The sequence below is a fragment of the Heterodontus francisci genome, unplaced genomic scaffold (genome assembly GCF_036365525.1).
Source record: "Heterodontus francisci isolate sHetFra1 unplaced genomic scaffold, sHetFra1.hap1 HAP1_SCAFFOLD_971, whole genome shotgun sequence".
NCBI classification, from domain to species: domain Eukaryota; kingdom Metazoa; phylum Chordata; class Chondrichthyes; order Heterodontiformes; family Heterodontidae; genus Heterodontus; species Heterodontus francisci.
Window position 1 is genome coordinate 215393 of NW_027140948.1, and position 22263 is coordinate 237655.

The 22263-nt window shown below is 44.1% G+C and overlaps 1 protein-coding gene across 1 annotated transcript in view; it reads left to right on the forward strand.

The window, feature by feature from the left end:
* The window catches only part of LOC137361469 (docking protein 4-like), a gene marked incomplete at its 3' end in the record, with an annotated part of 169139 nt that extends 156081 nt beyond the window's left edge, over window positions 1-13058 (forward strand). The window contains exon 5 of the mRNA XM_068026336.1: window positions 12869-13058. Within this exon, the coding sequence (XP_067882437.1) occupies window positions 12869-13058 (190 nt within the window). The remainder of the gene's footprint in view (window positions 1-12868) is intronic.
* Window positions 13059-22263: the final 9205 nt, after the last annotated feature.

Below are 22263 nucleotides of genomic sequence, written 5' to 3' on the forward strand. Positions count from 1 at the left end.
GTGTGTCACTCTGTGTGTGTCACTCTGTGTGTCTCTCTGTGTCTCTGCGTGTGTCTGTGTGTGTCACTCTGTGTGTGTCACTCTGTGTCGGTCACTCTGTGTGTGTCACTCTGTGTGTGTCTGTGTGTATGTTACTCTGTGTGTCTCTCTGTGTCTCTGCGTGTGTCTCTGTGTGTCACTCTGTGTGTGTCACTCTGTGTGTTGCTGTGTGTATGTTACACTGTGTGTCTCTCTGTGTCTCTGCGTGTGTTGCACTCTGTGTGTCACTCTGTGTCTCTGCGTGTGTCTGTGTGTGTCACTCTGTGTGTGTCTCTGTGTGTCACTCTGTGTGTGTCACTCTGTGTGTCACTCTGTGTCTCTGCGTGTGTTACACTGTGTGTGTCACTCTGTGTGTGTCTTTGTGTATGTTACTCTGTGTGTCTCTCTGTGTCTCTGTGTGTGTTACACTGTGTGTGTCACCCTGTGTGTGTCTTTGTGTATGTTACTCTGTGTGTCTCTCTGTGTCTCTGCGTGTGTCTGTGTGTGTCACTCTGCGTGTGTCTCTATGTGTCACTCTGTGTGTCGCTGTGTGTATGTTACTCTGTGTGTCTCTCTGTGTCTCTGCATGTGTTACACTGTGTGTGTCACTCTGTGTCTCTGCGTGTGTCTGTGTGTGTCACTCTGTCTGTGTCTCTGTGTGTCACTCTGTGTGTGTCACTCTGTGTGTGTCTGTGTGTATGTTACTCTGTGTGTCTCTCTGTGTCTCTGCGTGTGTTACACTGTGTGTGTCACTCTGTGTGTTGCTGTGTGTATGTTACTCTGTGTGTCTCTCTGTGTCTCTGCGTGTGTTACACTGTGTGTGTTACTCTGTGTGTTGCTGTGTGTGTGTTACTCTGTGTGTCTCTCTGTGTCTCTGCGTGTGTTACACTGTGTGTGTCACTCTGTGTCTCTGTGTGTGTCAGTCTGCGCATGTCACTCTGTGTGTCTCTCTGTGTGTCTCTCTGTGTCTCTGCGTGTGTTACACTGTGTGTGTCACTCTGTGTCTCTGCGTGTGTTACACTGTGTGTGTTACTCTGTGTGTCACTCTGTGGCTCTGCTTGTGTCACTCTGTGCATGTCACTCTGTGTGTCTCTCTCTGTGTGTTACTCTGTGTGTGCCTCTGAGTGTGTCACTCTGTGTGGCTGTGTGTGTCACTCTGTGTGTCTCTGAATGTGTCACTCTGTATGTCTCTCTGTGTGCATGTCACTCTGTGTGTCTCTGAGTGTGTGTTACGCTGTGTGTGTCTCTGTGTGTGTCACTCTGTGTCTCTGTGTGTGTCACTCTGTGCATGTCACTCTGTGTGTCTCTCTGTGTCTCTGTGTGTGTCACTCTGTGCATGTCACTCTGTGTGTCTCTCTGTGTGTGTTACTCTGTGTGTGCCTCTGAGTGTGTCACTCTGTGTGTGCCTCTGTGTGTGTCACTCTGTGTGTCGCTGTGTGTGTGTTACGCTGTGTGTGTCTCTGTGTGTGTCACTCTGTGTCTCTGTGTGTGTCACTCTGTGCATGTCACTCTGTGTGTGTCTCTGTGTCTGTCACTCTGTGTCTCTGTGTGTGTCACTCTGTGCATGTCACTCTGTGTGTGTCTCTGTGTGTGTCACTCTGTGTCTGTGTGTGTGTCACTCTGTGTGTCTCTGAATGTGTCACTCTGTGTCTCTCTGTGTGTGTGTCACTCTGTGTGTCTCTGAATGTGTCACTCTGTATGTCTCTCTGTGTGTGTGTCACTCTGTGTGTCTCTGAATGTGTCACTCTATGTGTCGCTCTGTGTGTGTCGCTGTGTGTGTGTTACACTGTGTGTGTCTCTGTGTGTGTCACTCTGTGCATGTCACTCTGTGTGTCTCTGTGTGTGTGTCACTCTGTGTCTGTCTGTGTGTGTGTCACTCTGTGTGTCTCTGAATGTGTCACTCTGTATGTCTCTCTGTGTGTGTGTCACTCTGTGCGTCTCTGAATGTGTCACTCTATGTGTCTCTCTGTGTGTGCCTCTGTGTGTGTCACTCTGTGTCTGTCTGTGTGTGTGTCAATCTGTGTCTCTCTGAATGTGTCACTCTGTATGTCTCTGTGTGTGTCACTCTGTGTGTCTCTGAATGTGTCACTCTGTGTGTCTCTCTGTGTGTGTCTCTGTGTGTGTCACTCTGTGTGTCTCTGAATGTGTCACTCTGTGTGTCTCTCTGTGTGTGTCTGAATGTGTCACTTTGTGTGTCTCTGAATGTGTCACTCTGTGTGTCACTCTGTGTGTCTCTGAATGTGTCACTCTGTGTGTCTCTCTGTGTGTGTCTCTGTGTGTGTCACTCTGTGTGTCTGTGTGTGTCACTCTGTGTGTCTCTGAATGTGTCACTCTGTGTGTCTCTCTGTGTGTGTCTGAATGTGTCACTCTGTGTGTCTCTGAATGTGTCACTCTGTGTGTCTCTCTGTGTGTGTCTGAATGTGTCACTCTGTGTGTCTCTGAATGTGTCACTCTGTGTGTCTCTCTGTGTGTGTCTGAATGTGTCACTCTGTGTGTCTCTGAATGTGTCACTCTGTGTGTCGCTGTGTGTGTGTTACGCCGTGTGTGTCTCTGTGTGTGTCACTCTGTGTGTCTGTGTATGTCACTCTGTGTCTGTCTGTGTGTGACTCTGGGCTGGATTTTAGCGGACCCCGACGTCGGGCTCTGTGGTGGGGGTTGGGTGGCAGTAGATAGTTCCAGCAGAGGCCCGACATGGTGCCCGACACCGGCATGGCCTGGCCCAATCTTCCTGGTGACAGCGAGGCTCCGGGGTGACACCCCCCAACCCCGCTACTGGTCGATGGGACCTGCATTTAAATATGTAAATTAATAAAAATAAATACATTAATATAAACTTACCTTAAATCCTCCAGGCCTGCCGCGATCTTCAGTGCGGCAGCCAGCACTCCCGTGCCTTCCCTTCCCTGTCTGGGGAAAGCCGGAGTGACACTGGCGGGGAGAGGAGGATGTTAAGCTGGGTGAATGGGATCAAATAATTGTAACGGGTGTAGGGAATGGTGGGAAGAGGTGAACTTTAAACTTTGAACGGTCTGGAGGGGGGAGGTCATATTTCAAAGGTCAGTGTTTTGGGGTGGAGGGGTAAATTGTTAATGTAATTTTTATTGGGGGGGGTGGGAAAGGGGTGTTAACATTTTATTTGATACAATTTGGAGGGCAGGGCTGTGTGAGACTGGGGCTGGAGTTTATCAGTGGCGGATGAAAACAATGGTGGTCCGCGTGCACAGACTGCATGTGGAGGAACCTCCGCAATATTCAGTGCAGTGAGTCATTTAAATAGCAGGGTGAACCTCCCTTCCCGATGACGTGGAGGGGGGCTGTCCATCCCCGGCACTGACGCCATTTTTAATTGGCTCCAAGCCCTAACATTCAATTTAAATATTTAAAGGTAACTTCAATAAAAAAAATTAAATCCATTTAAATTGCCCCTCTCCCACACCCCAAAAACCATGAAATTAATCACTTGCCCGCTCACCCCAAAACACTTCCCCTGCCCAACTGACCTCTACCCCCCCCCCCCCCCCCCCCCCCCACCGCCACCATAGTTCACCTGATTCCAGGATGGTATGTTGCCTCCCGGGTGCAGAGGTCATGGATATCACCGAGCAGCAGCTACAGGGCATTCGGGAGGGCGAGGGTGCACAGCCGGAGGTCGTGGTCCATATTGGTACCAAAGATATAGGAAGAAAGAGGGATGAGGTCCTGCAGGCTGAGTTTAGGGAGTTAGGAATGAGATTAGCCAGCAGGACCTCAAAGGTAGTAATCTCCGATATCTCCCTAGGCCACGTGCTACTGAGTATAAGAACAGCAAGATACACCAGATGAATGTGTGGCTGGAGAGATGGTGCAGGAGGGAGGGCTTCAGATTTCTGGGGCATTGGGACTGATTCTGGGGAAGGTGGGACCTGCACAAACCGGACGGTCTGCACCTGAACAGGAACGGGACAAATATCCTACAGGAAGGTTTGCCAGTGCTTTTGGGGATGGTTTAAACTAGCTTGGCAGGGGGATGGGAACCTGAGGGCAGTTTCAGATAGGACAATTTCAGGGCAGGGAACGGAAGGCAAAAAATTAGTGAGTGACTCAGAATGACAGAAGAAGCAAAGGTTAAAAAGTGTGCAGCACAGGAATTTGGCAGTGTTAAAAGGTATTTATTTAAATGCAAGGAGTATAATGAACAAAGCCGGTGAGCTGAGGGCACAGATAGACACATGGCAACATGATATTGTTGCTATAATGGAAACTTGGCTTAAAGTGGGGTAAGAATGGATATCTGTGGTTATCGAGTTTTTCAGGTGGGATACAGCGGGAGATAAAAAAAGGAGGGGGAGTAGCATTATTAGTTAATGAATCAATAACAGCTGTGAGGAGGGATGATATGCTAAATGAATTGTCAAAAGAGGCCATATGGGTGGAAATCAGAAATAAAAAAGGGGCAGCCACACTACTAGGAGTGTACTACAGACCCCCAAATAGTGGGAGGGAGATAGAGGAACATATACGTAGGCAAATTTCTGAGTGTAAAAATTATAGGGCAATAATAGTCAGAGATTTCAACTACCCGAATATCAACTGGGAAACAAACAGTGTGAAGGGCACAGAGGGGACAAAATGCTTGAACTGCACTCAAGAGAACTTTTTTAGCCAGCACGTCACAAGTCCGATGAGAGGGGGCATAATTCTAGATTTAGTCTTCAGTAATGAAGCTGGGCAAGTAGATGAAGTAGCAATGGGTGACCATTCTGGAGATAGCTAGCATAATACAATTAGTTTTAGCATAATCATGGAAAAGGACAAAGATGAAACAGGAGTTCAAGTTCTAAATTGGGAGAAGGCAAATTTTATAAAACTGAGAGGTGATCTGGCGAAAGTGGACTGGATACAGCTACTGGAAGGAACATCAGTGGCAAACCAGTGGGAGGCATTCAAAAGCGAGATTCGACAGGCACAGTGCAGACACGTGTCCACAAAGATAAAGGGTGGTACGGACAAATCTAGAGCCCCATGGTTATCAAGAGGCTTTCAGGGTAAGTTAAAGCAGAAAAATAAAGCTTGTGATGATCACAAAAAACTTAATACTTCAGAAAGCCTAGAGGAGTATAGAAAGTGCAGGGGTGAAGTAAAAAAGGAAATTAAAAAAGCAAAGAGAGGACACGAAAAAATATTGGCAGGTAAAATCAAGGAAAACCCAAAGATGTTTTATCAGTACATTAAGAGCAAGAGGATAACTAAGGAAAGAGTAGGGCCTCTCAGAGATGTACAAGGGAACTTATGTGTAGATGCAGAAGATGTGGGCAGGGTTCGTAATGAGTTTTTGCCTCTGTCTTCACAAAGGAGAGGGATGAAGCAGATATTATAGTAAAAGAGGAGGACTGTGAAATATTAGATATGATTAGCATGAGAGAGGAAGTACTAGAGGGTCTGACATCCTTGAAAGTGGATAAATCACCAGGGCTGGATGGATTGCATCCAAGGTTGTTAAAGGAAACCAGTGAGGAAATAGCAGATGCGCTGAGGATCATCTTCAAATCCTCACTGGATATGGGCGAGGTGCCAGAGGATTGGAAGTCTGTGAATGTTATACCATTGTTTAAAAAGGGTGCGAGGGGTAGGCTAAATAATTATAGGCCAGTCAGTCTGACCTCAGTGGTGGGTAAATTATTAGAATCAATTCTGAGGGACAGGATAAACTGCCACTTGTAAAGGTATGGATTAATCAGGGATAGTCAGCATGGATTTGTTAAGGAAAGGTCATGTCTTACTAACTTAATTGAATTCTTTGAGGAAGTGACAAGGAGGATTGATGAGGGTAGTGCAGTGGATGTGGTCTACATGGACTTTAGTAAGGCATTTGACAAGGTCCTGCATGGCAGACTGGTCAGTGAAATGAAAGCCCATGGGATACAGGGGAATGTGGAAAGTTGGATCCAGAATTGGCTCAGTGACAGGAAACAAAGGGTAATAGTCGACGGATGATTTTGTGAATGGAAAGCTGTTTCCAGTGGCATTCCACAGGGCTCAGTGTTGGGCCCCTTGCAGTTTGTGGTATATATTAATGATTTGGACTTAAATGTGGGAGGCATGATTGGGGAATTTTGCTGATGACACAAAAATTGGCCGTGTAGTTGATAGTGAGGAGGATAGCTGCAGACTCCAGAAAGATATCAATGGTTTGGTTGAGTGGGCGGAAAAGTGGCAAATGGAATTCAATCCGGAGAAGTGTGAGGTAATGCATTTGGGGAGGGAAAATAAAGTGATGGAATACAAAATAAACAGGAAGATATTGAGGGAGTAGAAGAAGTGAGAGACCTTGTAGTGCATGTCCACAGGTCCCTGAAGGTGACAGGACAGGTGGATAAAGTGGTGAGGAAGGCATATGGAATGCTTTCCTTTATTGGCCGAGGGATAGAATACACAAGCAGGGATGTAATGCTGGAACTGTATAAAACGCTGGTTAGGCCACAGTTGGAATATTGTGTACAGTTCTGGTCACCACATCACAGGAAGGACATAATTGTTCTGGGGCGAGTACAGAGATTTACAAGAATGTTGCCAGGGCTTGAAAGTTGCAGCTGTGAGGAAAGATTGGATAGGCTAGGATTGTTTTCCTTAGACCTAAGGAGGCTGAGCAATGACTTAATTGAGGTGTACAAGATTATGAGGGGCCTGGATAGAGTAGACAGGAAGGTGCTGTTTTTCCTATTGGAGAGGTCAATTCCCGGGGCACAGATTTAAGTTGATTGGTGGAAGGATTATAGGGGACCTGAGGAAAAACTTGTTCACATAGAAGGTGGTGGGTGTCTGGAATTCACTGCCAGGAATGTTGGTGGAGAAAGAAACTCTCAATTCTTTTAAAAGGTACCTGGACATGTACCTGAAGTGCTGTAACCGGCAAGGCTACGGACCAGGTACTGGAAGGTGGGATTAGATTGAGTGGCTAGTTTTTCAGCTGGCACAGACATGAGGGGCTGAATGGCCTCCCTCTGTGTTGTAATTTTTCTATGGTTCTATAAACTTTACACTCTAATCCTTTCCACCATCCCCTGCACCAATGATATTATTTTGACCCGTCTCCTCCCCACCCCGCCACTCCTGCATAGAGAAACAGACCTGGTCCCCCCCTCCCCTCCCACCAGTGTTACACCTTGAATTCCCTGGAAAGGGATACAAAGGAGCAGGAGTGGCAGCCACTGGAATCAATATGGCCCGGGACTGACAGCGGGAGTGAGAAGGTAATTTATTCCTTTATTTAAATAAAATTGCATACTTAAATTTGGCTCCTGTCACCGAGCGGTGGGAGGGCTGCATCAAGGCCTCACTGTTACCAGCAATATCAGGCCGGGTCTTCCTGGCATCAAGGCCCTTGGTGGGCCTCTACCGGGGCATTTTCTGACCACCCCCGCCACGACCCCCGACATCGGGGGTCTGTAAATTTCAGCGCCCTGTATCTGTGTGTTATCCTGTATGTGACACTGTGTGTTCACAGAGTCACAAATTGTTACAGTGCAGAACAAGGCCATTCGGCCCATCATGTCTGCACCAGCTCTCCGAAAGAACAATTCCCTCAGTTCCATTCCTGCCTTCTCCCCATAACCCTGCACATTCTTCCTTTTCATATTTGTTTTGTTTGTTCAGGGGGATGTGGGTGTCACTGACTAGGCCTGTATTTATTGCCCATCCCTAATTGTTTTTGAGAAGGTGGTCATGAGCTGCCTTTTTGAACAGCTGCAGTCCATGTGGTGCGGGTCCTCATGTCTTTCCACCCTCACTTCCCTCAGTATCTTTGGATACATCTCATCTGGCCCTGGTGCTTTATCCACTTTAAGTACAGACAGCCTAACTAATACATCCTCTTTATCAATTTTAAACCCCTCAGTGTCTGACTTACCTCCTCTTTCACCATTGCCTGGGTGGCATCTTCTTCCTTGGTAAAGACAGATGCAAAGTATTCATTTAATACCTCATTCATTTAATGCCCTCTGCCTCCATGCGTAAATCCCCTTTCTGGTCCCTAATCGGCCCAACTTCTCCTTTTACCACCCTTTTACTATTTATTTGCCTATAGAAAACTTTGGGATTCCCTTTAATGCTAGCTGCCAGTCTCTTTTCGTGCTCTCTCTTTGCTTCTCTTATTTGCTTTTTCACTTCCCCTCTGAACCTTCGATATTCTTCCTGCTTCTCAATAGTATTTTCTACCTGGCATCTGTCATGAGCACAGTTTTTCTTCTTTATCTTAATCTCTGCCTCTTTTGTCATCCAGGGAGCTCTGGATTTGTTTACCCTACCTTTCCCCTTCAAGGGAACATACCTTGACTGTGCCTGAACTATCTCTTCTTTGAAGGTAGCCCATTGTTCAGCTATTGTTTTTCCCACCAGCTTTTGACTGCAATTTATTCACCCAGCTCCATTCTTACCCCATTGAAGTTGGCCTTCCCTCAGTTAATTATTCTTACCCTGGATTGCTCTTTGTCCTTTTCCATAGTCAGCCTAAACCTTATGATACAATGATCACTATCCCCTAAATGCTCTCCTACTGATACTTGATCCACTTGGCCCACCTCATTCCCAAGAACCAGGTCTAACAGTGTCTCCTTTCTCATTGGACTAGCAACATACTGTTGTAGAAAATTTTCCTGAACACACTCTAGGAACTCTTGTCCCTCACTGCCCTTTACACTACTATTATCCCAGTCTATGTTTGGATAATTAAAATCCCCCATTAAAACTTCCCTATAATTTTTGCACCTCTCTGTAATTTCCTTGCAAATTTGTTCCTCCACGTCCTTCCACTACCTGGTGACCTATAGACAACACCGAGCAATGTAACTGTACCTTTTTTATTCCTTAGTTCTAGCCAAACTGATTCTGTCCTCGACCCCTCTGGAGCATCCTCTTTCTCCAGCCCTGCAATGCTCTCCTTAATCAATAACACCACCCCTCTCCCTTTTTTCCCTTTCCTATCTTTCCTTCCAGGAATATTTAACACCCAGTCCTGCCCTTCTTTGAGCCAGGTCTCTGTTATAGCCACAACATCATATTTCCACATGGCAATCTGTGCCTGTACCTCACCAGTCTTATTAACCACACTCCGTGCACATTAACCCTGATTCAGACTTTATTATTTTCTCCCTTACTCTGACCCCACCTAATAACTTACTATTCCCTACTCTCATGCTATCTATCTCCCCCAGTATTCTGGGTACCTTGGTATTCTTCTCTCTAATACTTGCTCTTGGTTCCCACACCCCTGACAAGTTATCAGTTTGGCTTCCCTCCAATCTGAGTTCCCTCTCAGGTTCCCATCCCCCTGACAATTTAGTTTAAACCCTCCCCAACAGCACTAGCAAATCTTCCTGCCAGGATATTCATCCCAGTCCTGCTAAGATGCAACCTGTCCATCTTGTACAGATCCCACCTGCCCCAGAACCGTTCCAATGTTTCAGAAATCTGATGCCCTCCCTCCTACACCAGTTCTCCAGCCACGTGTTCACTCAATCAATCCTCCTATTCCTATGCTCACTAGCACGTGGCACTGGGAGTAATCCTGAGATTACTGCTTTTGAGCTCCTGCTTTCTCATTTCCTTCCTGACTCCCTAAAACCTGCTTTTGGGACCTCATCCCCCTCTTTACCTATGTCATTGGCACCAATGTGGACTACAACCTCTGGCTGTTCACCCTCCCTGGGAAGAATGTCCTGCAGCCGCTCCGTGACATCCTTGACCCTGGAACCAGGGAGGCAACGCACCATCCTGGAGTCACATTTACTGCCACAGAAACACCTGTCTGTTCCCCTAACTATCGAATCCCCTATCATTATTGCTCTTCCACACTTCTTCCTCCCCTCCAGTGCAGCTGAGCCACCCAAGGTGCCACAGACTTTGCTCCAACTGCACTCCCCCAAGGAACCATCGTCCTCACCAGTATCCATAATGGAAAACCGATTAGCAAGCAAGATTGACTCAGGGGACTCCTGCACTACCTGCCTGGTTCTTTTAGACTGCCTTGTGGTTACCCATTCCCTCTCTACCTGCATGCTCCGAACCTGCGGTGTGACCACCTCCCAGTGCAGTGGTTAGCACCGCAGCCTCACAGCTCCAACGACCCGGGTTCAATTCTGGGTACTGCCTGTGTGGAGTTTGCAAGTTCTCCCTGTGTCTGCGTGGGTTTCCTCCGGGTGCTCCGGTTTCCTCCCACATGCCAAAGACTTGCTGGTTGATAGGTAAATTGGCCATTATAAATTGCCCCTAGTATAGGTAGGTAGTAGGGAAATATAGGGACCGGTGGGGATGTGGTAGGAATATGGAATTAGTGTAGGATTAGTATAAATGGGTGGTTGATGGTCGGCACAGACTCGGTGGGCCGAAGGGCCTGTTTCAGTGCTGTATCTCTAAACTAAACTAAACTAAACATGCTATCCACGTAGTCCTCCACCTCACAGATGTACAACAGTGACTCCAGCTGCCGCTCGAGTTCTGAAACCAGCAGCTCAAGCCTCTGCAGTCGGTGACACTGTCTCTATATGTTACTCTTTGTCTCTAGGTGTGACCCTGTGTGTCACTCTGTATGTGACCCTCTGTGTGTGACTGTGTGTGTTACTCTGTCTGTAGCTCTGTGTGTATTGCCCTATGTGTCTCTGTGTCTTTCTTTAATTCGTTCATGGGATGTGGGCATCACTGACTAGGCCAGCATTTTATTCCCCAACCCTAATTTCCCTTGGTTTTATACAACTGAGGGTATTTTAAGAGTCAACCACATTGCTGTGGGTCTGGAGTCACATAGAGGCCAGACCAGGTAAGGACAGCAGATTTCCTTCCCTAAAGGACATTAGTGAAGCAGATGGTGTTTACACCAATCAACTGGTGATCACCATTAGACTAGCTTTTAATTCCAGATTTATTAAATGCCTTCAAATTTCAACATCTGCTGTGGTGGGATTCAAACCCATGATCCTAGAGCATTAGCCTGGGCTCTGCATTACTAGTACAGTGACAATATCACGACACCACTGCCTTACCCTGTGTGTGACTCTGTGTGTGACTGTGTGCATTACCCTCTGTGTGACTGTGTGTGTTACTTTCTGTGTGACTGTGTGTGTTACCCTCTATGTGACTGTGTGTGACAGTGTGCATTACCCTGTATGTGACTGTGTGTGTTACCTTCTGTGTGACAGTGTGCGCTACCCTCTATGTGACTGTGTGTATTAACCTCTGTGTGACTGTGTGTGTTACCCTCTGTGTGACAGTGTGCATTACCCTCTGTGTGACTGTGTGTGCGTTACCCTCTATGTGACTGCGTGTGACTGTGTGTGTGTTACCCTGTATGTGACTGTGTGTATTACTCTCTGTGTGACTGTGTGCGACTGTGTGTGACTGTGTGTGCGTTACCCTCTATGTGACTGTGTGTGCGTTACCCTCTGTGTGACAGTGTGCATTACCCTCTGTGTGACTGTGTGTGTTACTCTCTGTGTGACTGTGTGTGACTGTGTGTGACTGTGTGTGCGTTACCCTCAATGTGACTGTGTGTAACTCTCTGTGTGACTCTGTGTGACTTTGTGTGCGTTACCCTCTATGTGACTGTGTATGTTACCCTCTATGTGACTGCGTGTGACTGTGTGTGCGTTACCCTCTATGTGACTGCGTGTGACTGTGTGTGCGTTACCCTGTATGTGACTGTGTGTGTTACTCTCTATGTGACTGCGTGTGACTGTGTGTGCATTACCCTCTGTGTGACTGTGTGTGTTACTCTCTGTGTGACTGTGTGACTGTGTGTGCGTTACCCTGTATGTGACTGTGTGTGTTACTCTCTATGTGACTGCGTGTGACTGTGTGTGCATTACCCTCTGTGTGACTGTGTGTGTTACTCTCTGTGTGACTGTGTGTCAGTGTGTGACTGTGTGTGCATTACCCTCTATGTGACTGTGTGTGCGTTACCCTCTGTGTGACTGTGTGTGTTACTCTCTGTGTGACTGTGTGTCAGTGTGTGACTGTGTGTGCATTACCCTCTATGTGACTGTGTGTGCGTTACCCTCTGTGTGACTGTGTGTGTTACTCTCTGTGTGACTGTGTGTCTGTGTGTGACTGTGTGTGCATTACCCTCTATGTGACTGTGTGTGCATTACCGTCTATGTGACTGTGTGTGCGTTACCCTCTGTGTGACTGTGTGTGTTACTCTCTGTGTGACTGTGTGTCTGTGTGTGACTGTGTGTGCATTACCCTCTATGTGACTGTGTGTGCGTTACCCTCTATGTGACTTTGTGTGTTACTCTCTGTGTGACTGTGTGTGACTGTGTGTCCATTACCCTCTATGTGACTGTGTGTGCGTTACCCTCTGTGTGACTGTGTGCGTTACCCTGTATGTGACTGCGTGTGACTGTGTCTGCATTACCCTCTGTGTGACTGTGTGTGTTACTCTCTGTGTGACTGTGTGTGACTGTGTGTGCGTTACCCTCTATGTGACTGTGTGTGTGTTACCCTCCGTGTGACTGTGTGTGTTACTCTTTGTGTGACTGTGTGTGCGTTACCCTCTATATGACGGTGCGTGCTTTACCCTCTGTGTGACAGTGTGCGTTACCCTGTATGTGACAGTGTGCATTACCGTCTGTGTGACAGTGTGTGTTACCCTGTGTGTGTCTCTGTGTGTTACAGATTATCTGGTCATTATCTCATAGTTATTTTTGGTATCTTGCTGTGTACAAAATGGCTGCCGCCTTTCCGACATTACAGCAGTGCTTTCAGTTCAAAAGTACTCCAAAAGTGCTTTGTAATGTGCTCTGGTAGTGAAATGCAGCTTGTTGTTGTTGTTGGGACGTCCTACACTTTGTCCTGAATGACGTCTCCCTCGTCTCCCTGACAGAGCGTTTCAATGTTTACCTCATTCCGTGCCCTAACCTGGAGATTTATGGCGAGTGTATGATGCAGATCACCCACGAGAACATCTACCTCTGGGACATTCATAACACACGCAACAAACTGATCACCTGGCCCCTGTGCTCACTGCGGAGATACGGGCGTGACAGCACCCGCTTCACCTTCGAGGCTGGACGGTAGGAGCACTTCACAGGGGCAGACTGTGAGCATGGAGAGCAAGGCAAAGGGAGAGTGTGAGGGGAGAGGGTGAGGGGAGATGGTGGGGGGAGAGGGTGAGGGGAAGGGGTGAGGGGAGAGTGCAATGGGAGCTTGCATGGGGTTAAAGCAAAGGGACAGTGTGACAGAAGGGTGAGACCTGAGAGTGAGAGGGGAGAGGGTGAGGGGAGAGTCTACCCGACAGGGCGACAGGAGAGTGTGAGGGGAAAGGGCAAGGGAAAGGGCGAGGGGGGTTGCTCCCGAGAAGGCGACAGTGTCAAGAAGGGATTTTAAGGGTTAATCTCTCTAAAGTCTAGTTCTTGTTTACATTTAGCAATTAACTAAAATTACTGTTTAAGTTAAGAGGCAAGTTATGTTTCTTACAGTTTGAAACAGGGATATTGAAGCTCTCTGAGAGCGCAAATAGAAATAAATAAGTATGATCTGATAGTCATTACAGAGACATGGCTGCAGGATGACATTGTTTGGGACCTGAATATTGAAGGGTACATGACATTTAGGAAGGACCGGAAGCTGGGAAAAGGTGGAGGTGTAGCTTTGTTTAATTAATGATGGTATTGGCGCAATGGAGAGGGATGACTTAAGTTCAGGAAATCAGGATGTAGAAGCAGTTTGGGTCGAGATAAGAAATGATAAAGGCAAGTAGTCACCAGAGGGAGTGGTGAACAGGCACCAGAACAGTAACCACACTGCAGTACGGGGTATAAAGGAAGAAATAATGGGTGCTTGTCAGAAAGGTACGGTAATAATCATGGAGGATTTTAATCTACATATAGATTGGAAAAATCAGATGGGCAAAGGTAGCCTAGATGAGGAGTTCATCGAATGTTTTCAGGATAGTTTCTCAGAACAGCACATTCTGGAGCCAACCAGAGAGCAGGCTATACTAGACCTGGTATTGTGCAATGACATAGGATAAATTGATGACTTCATAGTGAAGGCGACCCGAGGCAGCAGTGATCATAATATGAATGAATTTTACATTCAGTTTGAGGGACAGAAGAGTGGATCTAAGACTAGTATTTTAAACTTAAATAAGGGCAATTATGGGGGCATGACAGCAGAGCTAGCTAAAGTGAACTGACAAATCAGGTTGAGGGATAGATCAATAGGGATGCAGTGGCAGACATTTAAGGGGATATTTCAGAATACACAGAATCGATACATTCCAAAAGAAAGAAAGATTCCAAGGGGAGGACCCACCATCCATGGTTAACTAAAAAAAATTAAAAATAGTGTCAAACTTAAAGAAAAATCATATAATGTGCAAAGATGGGAGGCAGGTCAGAAGATTGGACAGAATATAAAAAACAAAAAAGAATGACTAAAAGATTGATAAGGAAGGTATAATTAGAGTCCGAGAGAAAGCCAGCTAGAAATATAAAAACAGATATTAAGTGTTTCTATAGATATTTAAAAAAGAAGAGTTAACAGAGTGAGCGTTGTTCCAATAGAAAGTGAGTCTGGGGAATTAATAATGGATAATAAGGAGATGGCAGATGAATTGAACAGGTATTTTGCATTGGTCTTCACTATAGAGGATACAAGTAATATTCCAGAATTAGCTGTAAGTCAGGAAATGGAAGGGAGGGAGAAACTCAATAAAATTACAATCACCAGGGAAGTGGGACTGAACAAATTGTTGGAGCTGCGGGCTGATAGGTCCCCAAATCCTGATGGACTTCCATCCTAGATTCTTAAAAGAAGTGGCTAGTGAGATAGTTGATGCATTAGTTTTAATTTTCCAAAATTCCCTAGATTTGGGGAAGGTTCCGTTAGACTGGAAAATAGCAAATGTAACTCCTTTATTCAAAAAGGGAGGGAGACAGAAAGCAGGAAACTACCGGCCAGTTAGCTTAACATCTACCTTGGGGAAAATGTTAGAAGCTATTATTAAAGATGTATAGCAGGGCATTTAGAAAAATTCAAGGTAATCAGGCTGAGTCAACATGGTTTAGTGAAAGGGAAATCATGTTTAACCAATTTATTAAAGTTCTTTGAGGGAGTTACATGTGCTGTGGATCAAGGGGAACCAGTGGATGTATTGTACTTAGATTTCCAGAAGGCATTTGATAAGGTGCCACATCAAAGGTTATTGCAGAAAATAAAAGCTCATAGTGTAGGGGGCAACATATTGGCATGGATAGAAGATTGGGTAGCTAATAGCAAACAGAGAGTAGGCATAAATGGGTCATTTTCTGGTTGGCAAGATGTAATGAGTTAGTATGCAGGTACAGTACGTAATTAGGAAAGCTAATAGAATGTTATCGTTTATCACAAGGGGAATTGAATACAAAAGTAGGTGGTTATGCTTCAGCTATACAGGGAATTGGTGAGACCAGATCTGGAGTACTGTGTACAGTATTGGTCTCCTTATTTAAGGAAGGATGTAAATGCGTTGGGAGCAGTACAGAAAAGGTTTACAAGACTAATACCTGGAATGAGCAGGCTGTTTTACGAGGAAAGATTGGACAAGCTAAGCTTGTATCCGCTGGAATTTAGAAGAGTAAGAGGCAACTTGATTGAAACGAATAAGATCCTGAGGGATCTTGACAGGATGGATGTGGAAAGGATGTTTCCTCTTGTGGGAGAACCTGGAACTAGGGGTCACTGTTTCAAAATAAGGGGTTGCCCATTTAAGACAGAGGTGAGGAGAAATAATTTCTCTCAGAAGGTCATGAGTCTTTGGAATTCTCTTCCTCAAAAGGCAGTGGAAGCAGAGTCTTTGAATATCTTTAAGGCAGAGGTAGATAGATTCGTGATAAGCAAGGGGGTGAAAGGTTGTCGGGGGTAGGTGGAAATGTGGAGTTGAGGTTACAATCAGATCAGCCATGACCTAATTCAGTGGTGGAACAGGCTCAAGGGCAGAATGGCCTACTCCTGCTCCTAATTGGTATTTTTGTATGTTCAATGGGTGAGGGCGAGAGGAGCGGGAGAGCATGAGGGAGGGGGAGAGCACAAGGGAGGGAAGAGCATGAGGGGACAAGGGTTGAGGCTGAAGGGTCAGGGGAGAGGGCAAGGGGTGAGTGTGAGGGGTGAAGGTAAGGGGAGGGTGTGGGGGGAGAGGGTGAGGTGTGACAGGAAAGGGTGAGGGGTGAGTATTGGACATTCCATCAAATACAGGAGTTAATTGAGGATCGATGTGTTCCTTGAGGATCAATGTGTTTATTGAGGATCGATGTGTTTATTGAGGATCGATGTGTTTATTGAGGATCGATGTGTTTATTGAGGATCGATGTGTTTATTGAGGATCCATGTGTTTATTGAGGATCGATGTGTTTATTAAGGATCCATGTGTTTATTGAGGATCGATGTGTTTATTGAGGATCGATGTTTTTATTGAGGATCCATGTGTTTATTGGGGGTCGATGTGTTTATTGGGGATCGATGTGTTTATTGAGGATCGATGTGTTTATTGAGGATCGATGTGTTTATTGAGGATCGATGTGTTTATTGAGGATCGATGTGTTTATTGGGGATCGATGTGTTTATTGAGGATCGATGTGTTTATTGAGGATCGATGTGTTTATTGAGGATCGATGTGTTTATTGAGGATCGATGTGCTTATTGAGGATCGATGTGTTTATTGAGGATCCATGTGTTTATTGAGGATCGATGTGTTTATGGAGGATCGATGTGTTTATTGAGGATCGATGTGTTTATTGAGGATCGATGTGTTTATTGAGGATCGATGTGATTATTGAGGATCGATGTGTTTATTGAGGATCGATGTGTTTATTGAGGATCGATGTGTTTATTGAGGATCGATGTGTTTATTGAGGATCGATGTGTTTATTGAGGATCGATGTGTTTATTGAGGATCGATGTGTTTATTGAGGATCGATGTGTTTATGGAGGATCGATGTGTTTATTGAGGATCGATGTGTTTATGGAGGATCGATGTGTTTATTGAGGATCGATGTGTTTATTGGGGATCGATGTGTTTATGGAGGATCGATGTGTTTATTGAGGATCGATGTGTTTATTGAGGATCGATGTGTTTATTGAGGATCGATGTGTTTATTGAGGATCGATGTGTTTATTGAGGATCGATGTGTTTATTGGGGATCGATGTGTTTATTGAGGATCGATGTGTTTATTGGGGATCGATGTGTTTATTGAGGATCGATGTGTTTATTGAGGATCGATGTGTTTATTGAGGATCGATGTGTTTATTGAGGATCGATGTGTTTATTGAGGATCGATGTGTTTATTGAGGATCGATGTGTTTATTGAGGATCGATGTGTTTATTGAGGATCGATGTGTTTATTGGGGATCGATGTGTTTATTGAGGATCGATGTGTTTGTTGAGGATCGATGTGTTTATTGAGGATCGATGTGATTATTGAGGATCGATGTGTTTATTGAGGATCGATGTGTTTATTGGGGATCGATGTGTTTATTGAGGATCGATGTGTTTATTGAGGATCGATGTGTTTATTGAGGATCGATGAGTTTATTGAGGATCCATGTGTTTATTGAGGATCGATGTGTTTATTAAGGATCCATGTGTTTATTGAGGATCGATGTGTTTATTGGGGATCGATGTGTTTATTGAGGATCGATGTGTTTATTGGGGATCGATGTTTTTATTGAGGATCGATGTGTTTATTGAGGATCGATGTGTTTATTGGGAATCGATGTTTTTATTGAGGATCGATGTGTTTATTAAGGATCGATGTGTTTATGGAGGATCGATGTGTTTATTGAGGATCGATGTGTTTATTGAGGATCGATGTGTTTATTGGGGATCGATGTGTTTATTGGGGATCGATGTGTTTATTGAGGATCGATGTGATTATTGAGGATCGATGTGATTATTGAGGATCGATGTGTTTATGGAGGATCGATGTGTTTATTGAGGATCGATGTGTTTATTAAGGATCCATGTGTTTATTAAGGATCCATGTGTTTATTGAGGATCGATGTGTTCATTAAGGATCGATGTGTTTATGGAGGATCGATGTGTTTATTGAGGATCGATGTGTTTATTGAGGATCGATGTGTTTATTGGGGATCGATGTGTTTATTGGGGACCGATGTGTTTATTGAGGATCGATGTGTTTATTGGGGATCGATGTGTTTATTGAGGATCGATGTGTTTATTGAGGATCGATGTGTTTATTGAGGATCGATGTGTTTATTGAGGATCGATGTGTTTATTGGGGATCGATGTGTTTATTGAGGATCAATGTGTTTAATGAGGATCGATGTGTTTATTGAGGATCGATGTATTTATTGAGGATCGATGTGTTTATTGAGGATCGATGTGTTTATTGAGGATCGATGTGTTTATTGAGGATCGATGTGTTTATTGAGGATCGATGTGATTATTGAGGATCGATGTGTTTATTGGGGATCAATGTGTTTATTGGGGATCGATGTGTTTATTGAGGATCGATGTGTTTATTGAGGATCGATGTGTTTATTGAGGATCGATGTGTTTATTGGGGATCAATGTGTTTATTGGGGATCGATGTGTTTATTGGGGATCGATGTGTTTATTGGGGATCGATGTGTTTATTGAGGATCGATGTGTTTATTGGGGATCGATGTGTTTATTGGGGATCGATGTGTTTATTGAGGATCGATGTGTTTATTGGGGATCGATGTGTTTATTGGGGATCGATGTGTTTATTGGGGATCGATGTGTTTATTGAGGATCGATGTGTTTATTGGGGATCGATGTGTTTATTGAGGATCGATGTGTTTATTGGGGATCGATGTGTTTATTGGGGATCGATGTGTTTATTGGGGATCGATGTGATATTGGGGATCGATGTGTTTATTGAGGATCGATGTGTTTATTGGGGATCGATGTGTTTATTGAGGATCGATGTGTTTATTGAGGATCGATGTGTTTATTGGGGATCGATGTGTTTATTGAGGATCGATGTGTTTATTGGGGATCGATGTGTTTATTGGGGATCGATGTGTTTATTGGGGATCGATGTGTTTATTGAGGATCGATGTGTTTATTGAGGATCGATGAGTTTATTGAGGATCGATGTGTTTATGGAGGATCGATGTGTTTATTGGGGATCGATGTGTTTATTGAGGATCGATGTGTTTATTGAGGATCCATGTGTTTATTGAGGATCGATGTGTTTATTGAGGATCGATGTGTTTATTGAGGATCGATGTGTTTATCGAGGATCGATGTGTTTATTGAGGATCCATGTGTTTATTGAGGATCGATGTGTTTATTGGGGATCGATGTGTTTATTGGGATCGATGTGTTTATTGAGGATCGATGTGTTTATTGGGGATCGATGTGTTTATTGAGGATCGATGTGTTTATTGAGGATCCATGTGTTTATTGAGGATCGATGTGTTTATTGGGGATCGATGTGTTTATTGGGGATCGATGTGTTTATTGAGGATCGATGTGCTTATTGAGGATCGATGTGTTTATTGAGGATCGATGTGTTTATTGGGGATCGATGTTTTTATTGGGGATCGATGTGTTTATTGAGGATCGATGTGCTTATTGAGGATCGATGTGTTTATTGAGGATCGATGTGTTTATTGGGGATCGATGTGTTTATTGGGGATCGATGTGTTTATTGAGGATCGATGTGTTTATTGAGGATCGATGTGTTTATTGAGGATCCATGTGTTTATTGAGGATCCATGTGTTTATTGAGGATCGATGTGTTTATTGGGGATCGATGTGTTTATTGGGGATCGATGTGTTTATTGAGGATCGATGTGCTTATTGAGGATCGATGTGTTTATTGAGGATCGATGTGTTTATTGGGGATCGATGTTTTTATTGAGGATCGATGTGTTTATTGAGGATCGATGTGTTTATTGGGGATCGATGTGTTTATTGGGGATCGATGTGTTTATTGGGGATCGATGTGTTTATTGAGGATCGATGTGTTTATTGAGGATCGATGTGCTTATTGAGGATCGATGTTTTTATTGAGGATCGATGTGTTTATTGAGGATCGATGTGTTTATTGAGGATCGATGTGTTTATTGGGGATCGATGTTTTTATTGAGGATCGATGTGTTTATTGAGGATCGATGTGTTTATTGAGGATCGATGTGTTTATTGAGGATCGATGTGTTTATTGGGGATCGATGTTTTTATTGAGGATCGATGTGTTTATTGAGGATCGATGTGTTTATTGAGGATCAATGTGTTTATTGAGGATCGATGTGTTTATTGGGGATCGATGTGTTTATTGAGGATCGATGTGTTTATTGAGGATCGATGTGTTTATTGAGGATCGATGTGTTTATTGAGGATCCATGTGTTTATTGAGGATCGATGTGTTTATTGAGGATCGATGTGTTTATTGGGGATCGATGTGTTTATTGGGGATCGATGTGTTTATTGAGGATCGATGTGCTTATTGAGGATCGATGTGTTTATTGAGGATCGATGTGTTTATTGAGGATCGATGTGTTTATTGGGGATCGATGTTTTTATTGAGGATCGATGTGTTTATTGAGGATCGATGTGTTTATTGAGGATCAATGTGTTTATTGAGGATCGATGTGTTTATTGGGGATCGATGTGTTTATTGAGGATCGATGTGTTTATTGGGATCGATGTTTTTATTGAGGATCGATGTGTTTATTGAGGATCGATGTGTTTATTGGGGATCGATGTGTTTATTGAGGATCGATGTGTTTATTGGGGATCGATGTGTTTATTGAGGATCGATGTGTTTATTGAGGATCGATGTGTTTATTGAGGATCGATGTGTTTATTGAGGATCGATGTGTTTATTGAGGATCGATGTGTTTATTGAGGATCGATGTGTTTATTGAGGATCGATGTGTTTATTGAGGATCGATGTGTTTATTGAGGATCGATGTGTTTATTGGGGATCGATGTGTTTATTGGGGATCGATGTTTTTATTGGGGATCGATGTGTTTATTGGGGATCGATGTGTTTATTGAGGATCGATGTGTTTATTGAGGATCGATGTGTTTATTGAGGATCGATGTGTTTATTGAGGATCGATGTGTTTATTGAGGATCGATGTGTTTATTGAGGATCGATGTGTTTATTGAGGATCGATGTGTTTATTGAGGATCGATGTGTTTATTGAGGATCGATGTGTTTATTGGGGATCGATGTGTTTATTGGGGATCGATGTTTTTATTGGGGATCGATGTGTTTATTGGGATCGATGTGTTTATTGAGGATCGATGTGTTTATTGAGGATCGATGTGTTTATTGAGGATCGATGTGTTTATTGAGGATCGATGTGTTTATTGAGGATCGATGTGTTTATTGAGGATCGATGTGTTTATTGAGGATCGATGTGTTTATTGGGGATCGATGTGTTTATTGGGGATCGATGTGTTTATTGAGGATCGATGTGTTTATTGAGGATCGATGTGTTTATTGAGGATCGATGTGTTTATTGAGGATCGATGTGTTTATTGAGGATCGATGTGTTTATTGAGGATCGATGTGTTTATTGAGGATCGATGTGTTTATTGAGGATCGATGTGTTTATTGAGGATCCATGTGTTTATTGAGGATCGATGTGTTTATTGAGGATCCATGTGTTTATTGAGGATCGATGTGTTTATTGAGGATCGATGTGTTTATTGGGGATCAATGTGTTTATTGAGGATCGATGTGATTATGGAGGATCGATGTGTTTATTGGGGATCGATGTGTTTATTGAGGATCGATGTGTTTATTGAGGATCCATGTGTTTATTGAGGATCGATGTGTTTATTGAGGATCGATGTGTTTATTGAGGATCGATGTGTTTATCGAGGATCGATGTGTTTATTGAGGATCCATGTGTTTATTGAGGATCGATGTGTTTATTGGGGATCGATGTGTTTATTGGGATCGATGTGTTTATTGAGGATCGATGTGTTTATTGGGGATCGATGTGTTTATTGAGGATCGATGTGTTTATTGAGGATCCATGTGTTTATTGAGGATCGATGTGTTTATTGGGGATCGATGTGTTTATTGGGGATCGATGTGTTTATTGAGGATCGATGTGCTTATTGAGGATCGATGTGTTTATTGAGGATCGATGTGTTTATTGGGGATCGATGTTTTTATTGGGGATCGATGTGTTTATTGAGGATCGATGTGCTTATTGAGGATCGATGTGTTTATTGAGGATCGATGTGTTTATTGGGATCGATGTGTTTATTGGGGATCGATGTGTTT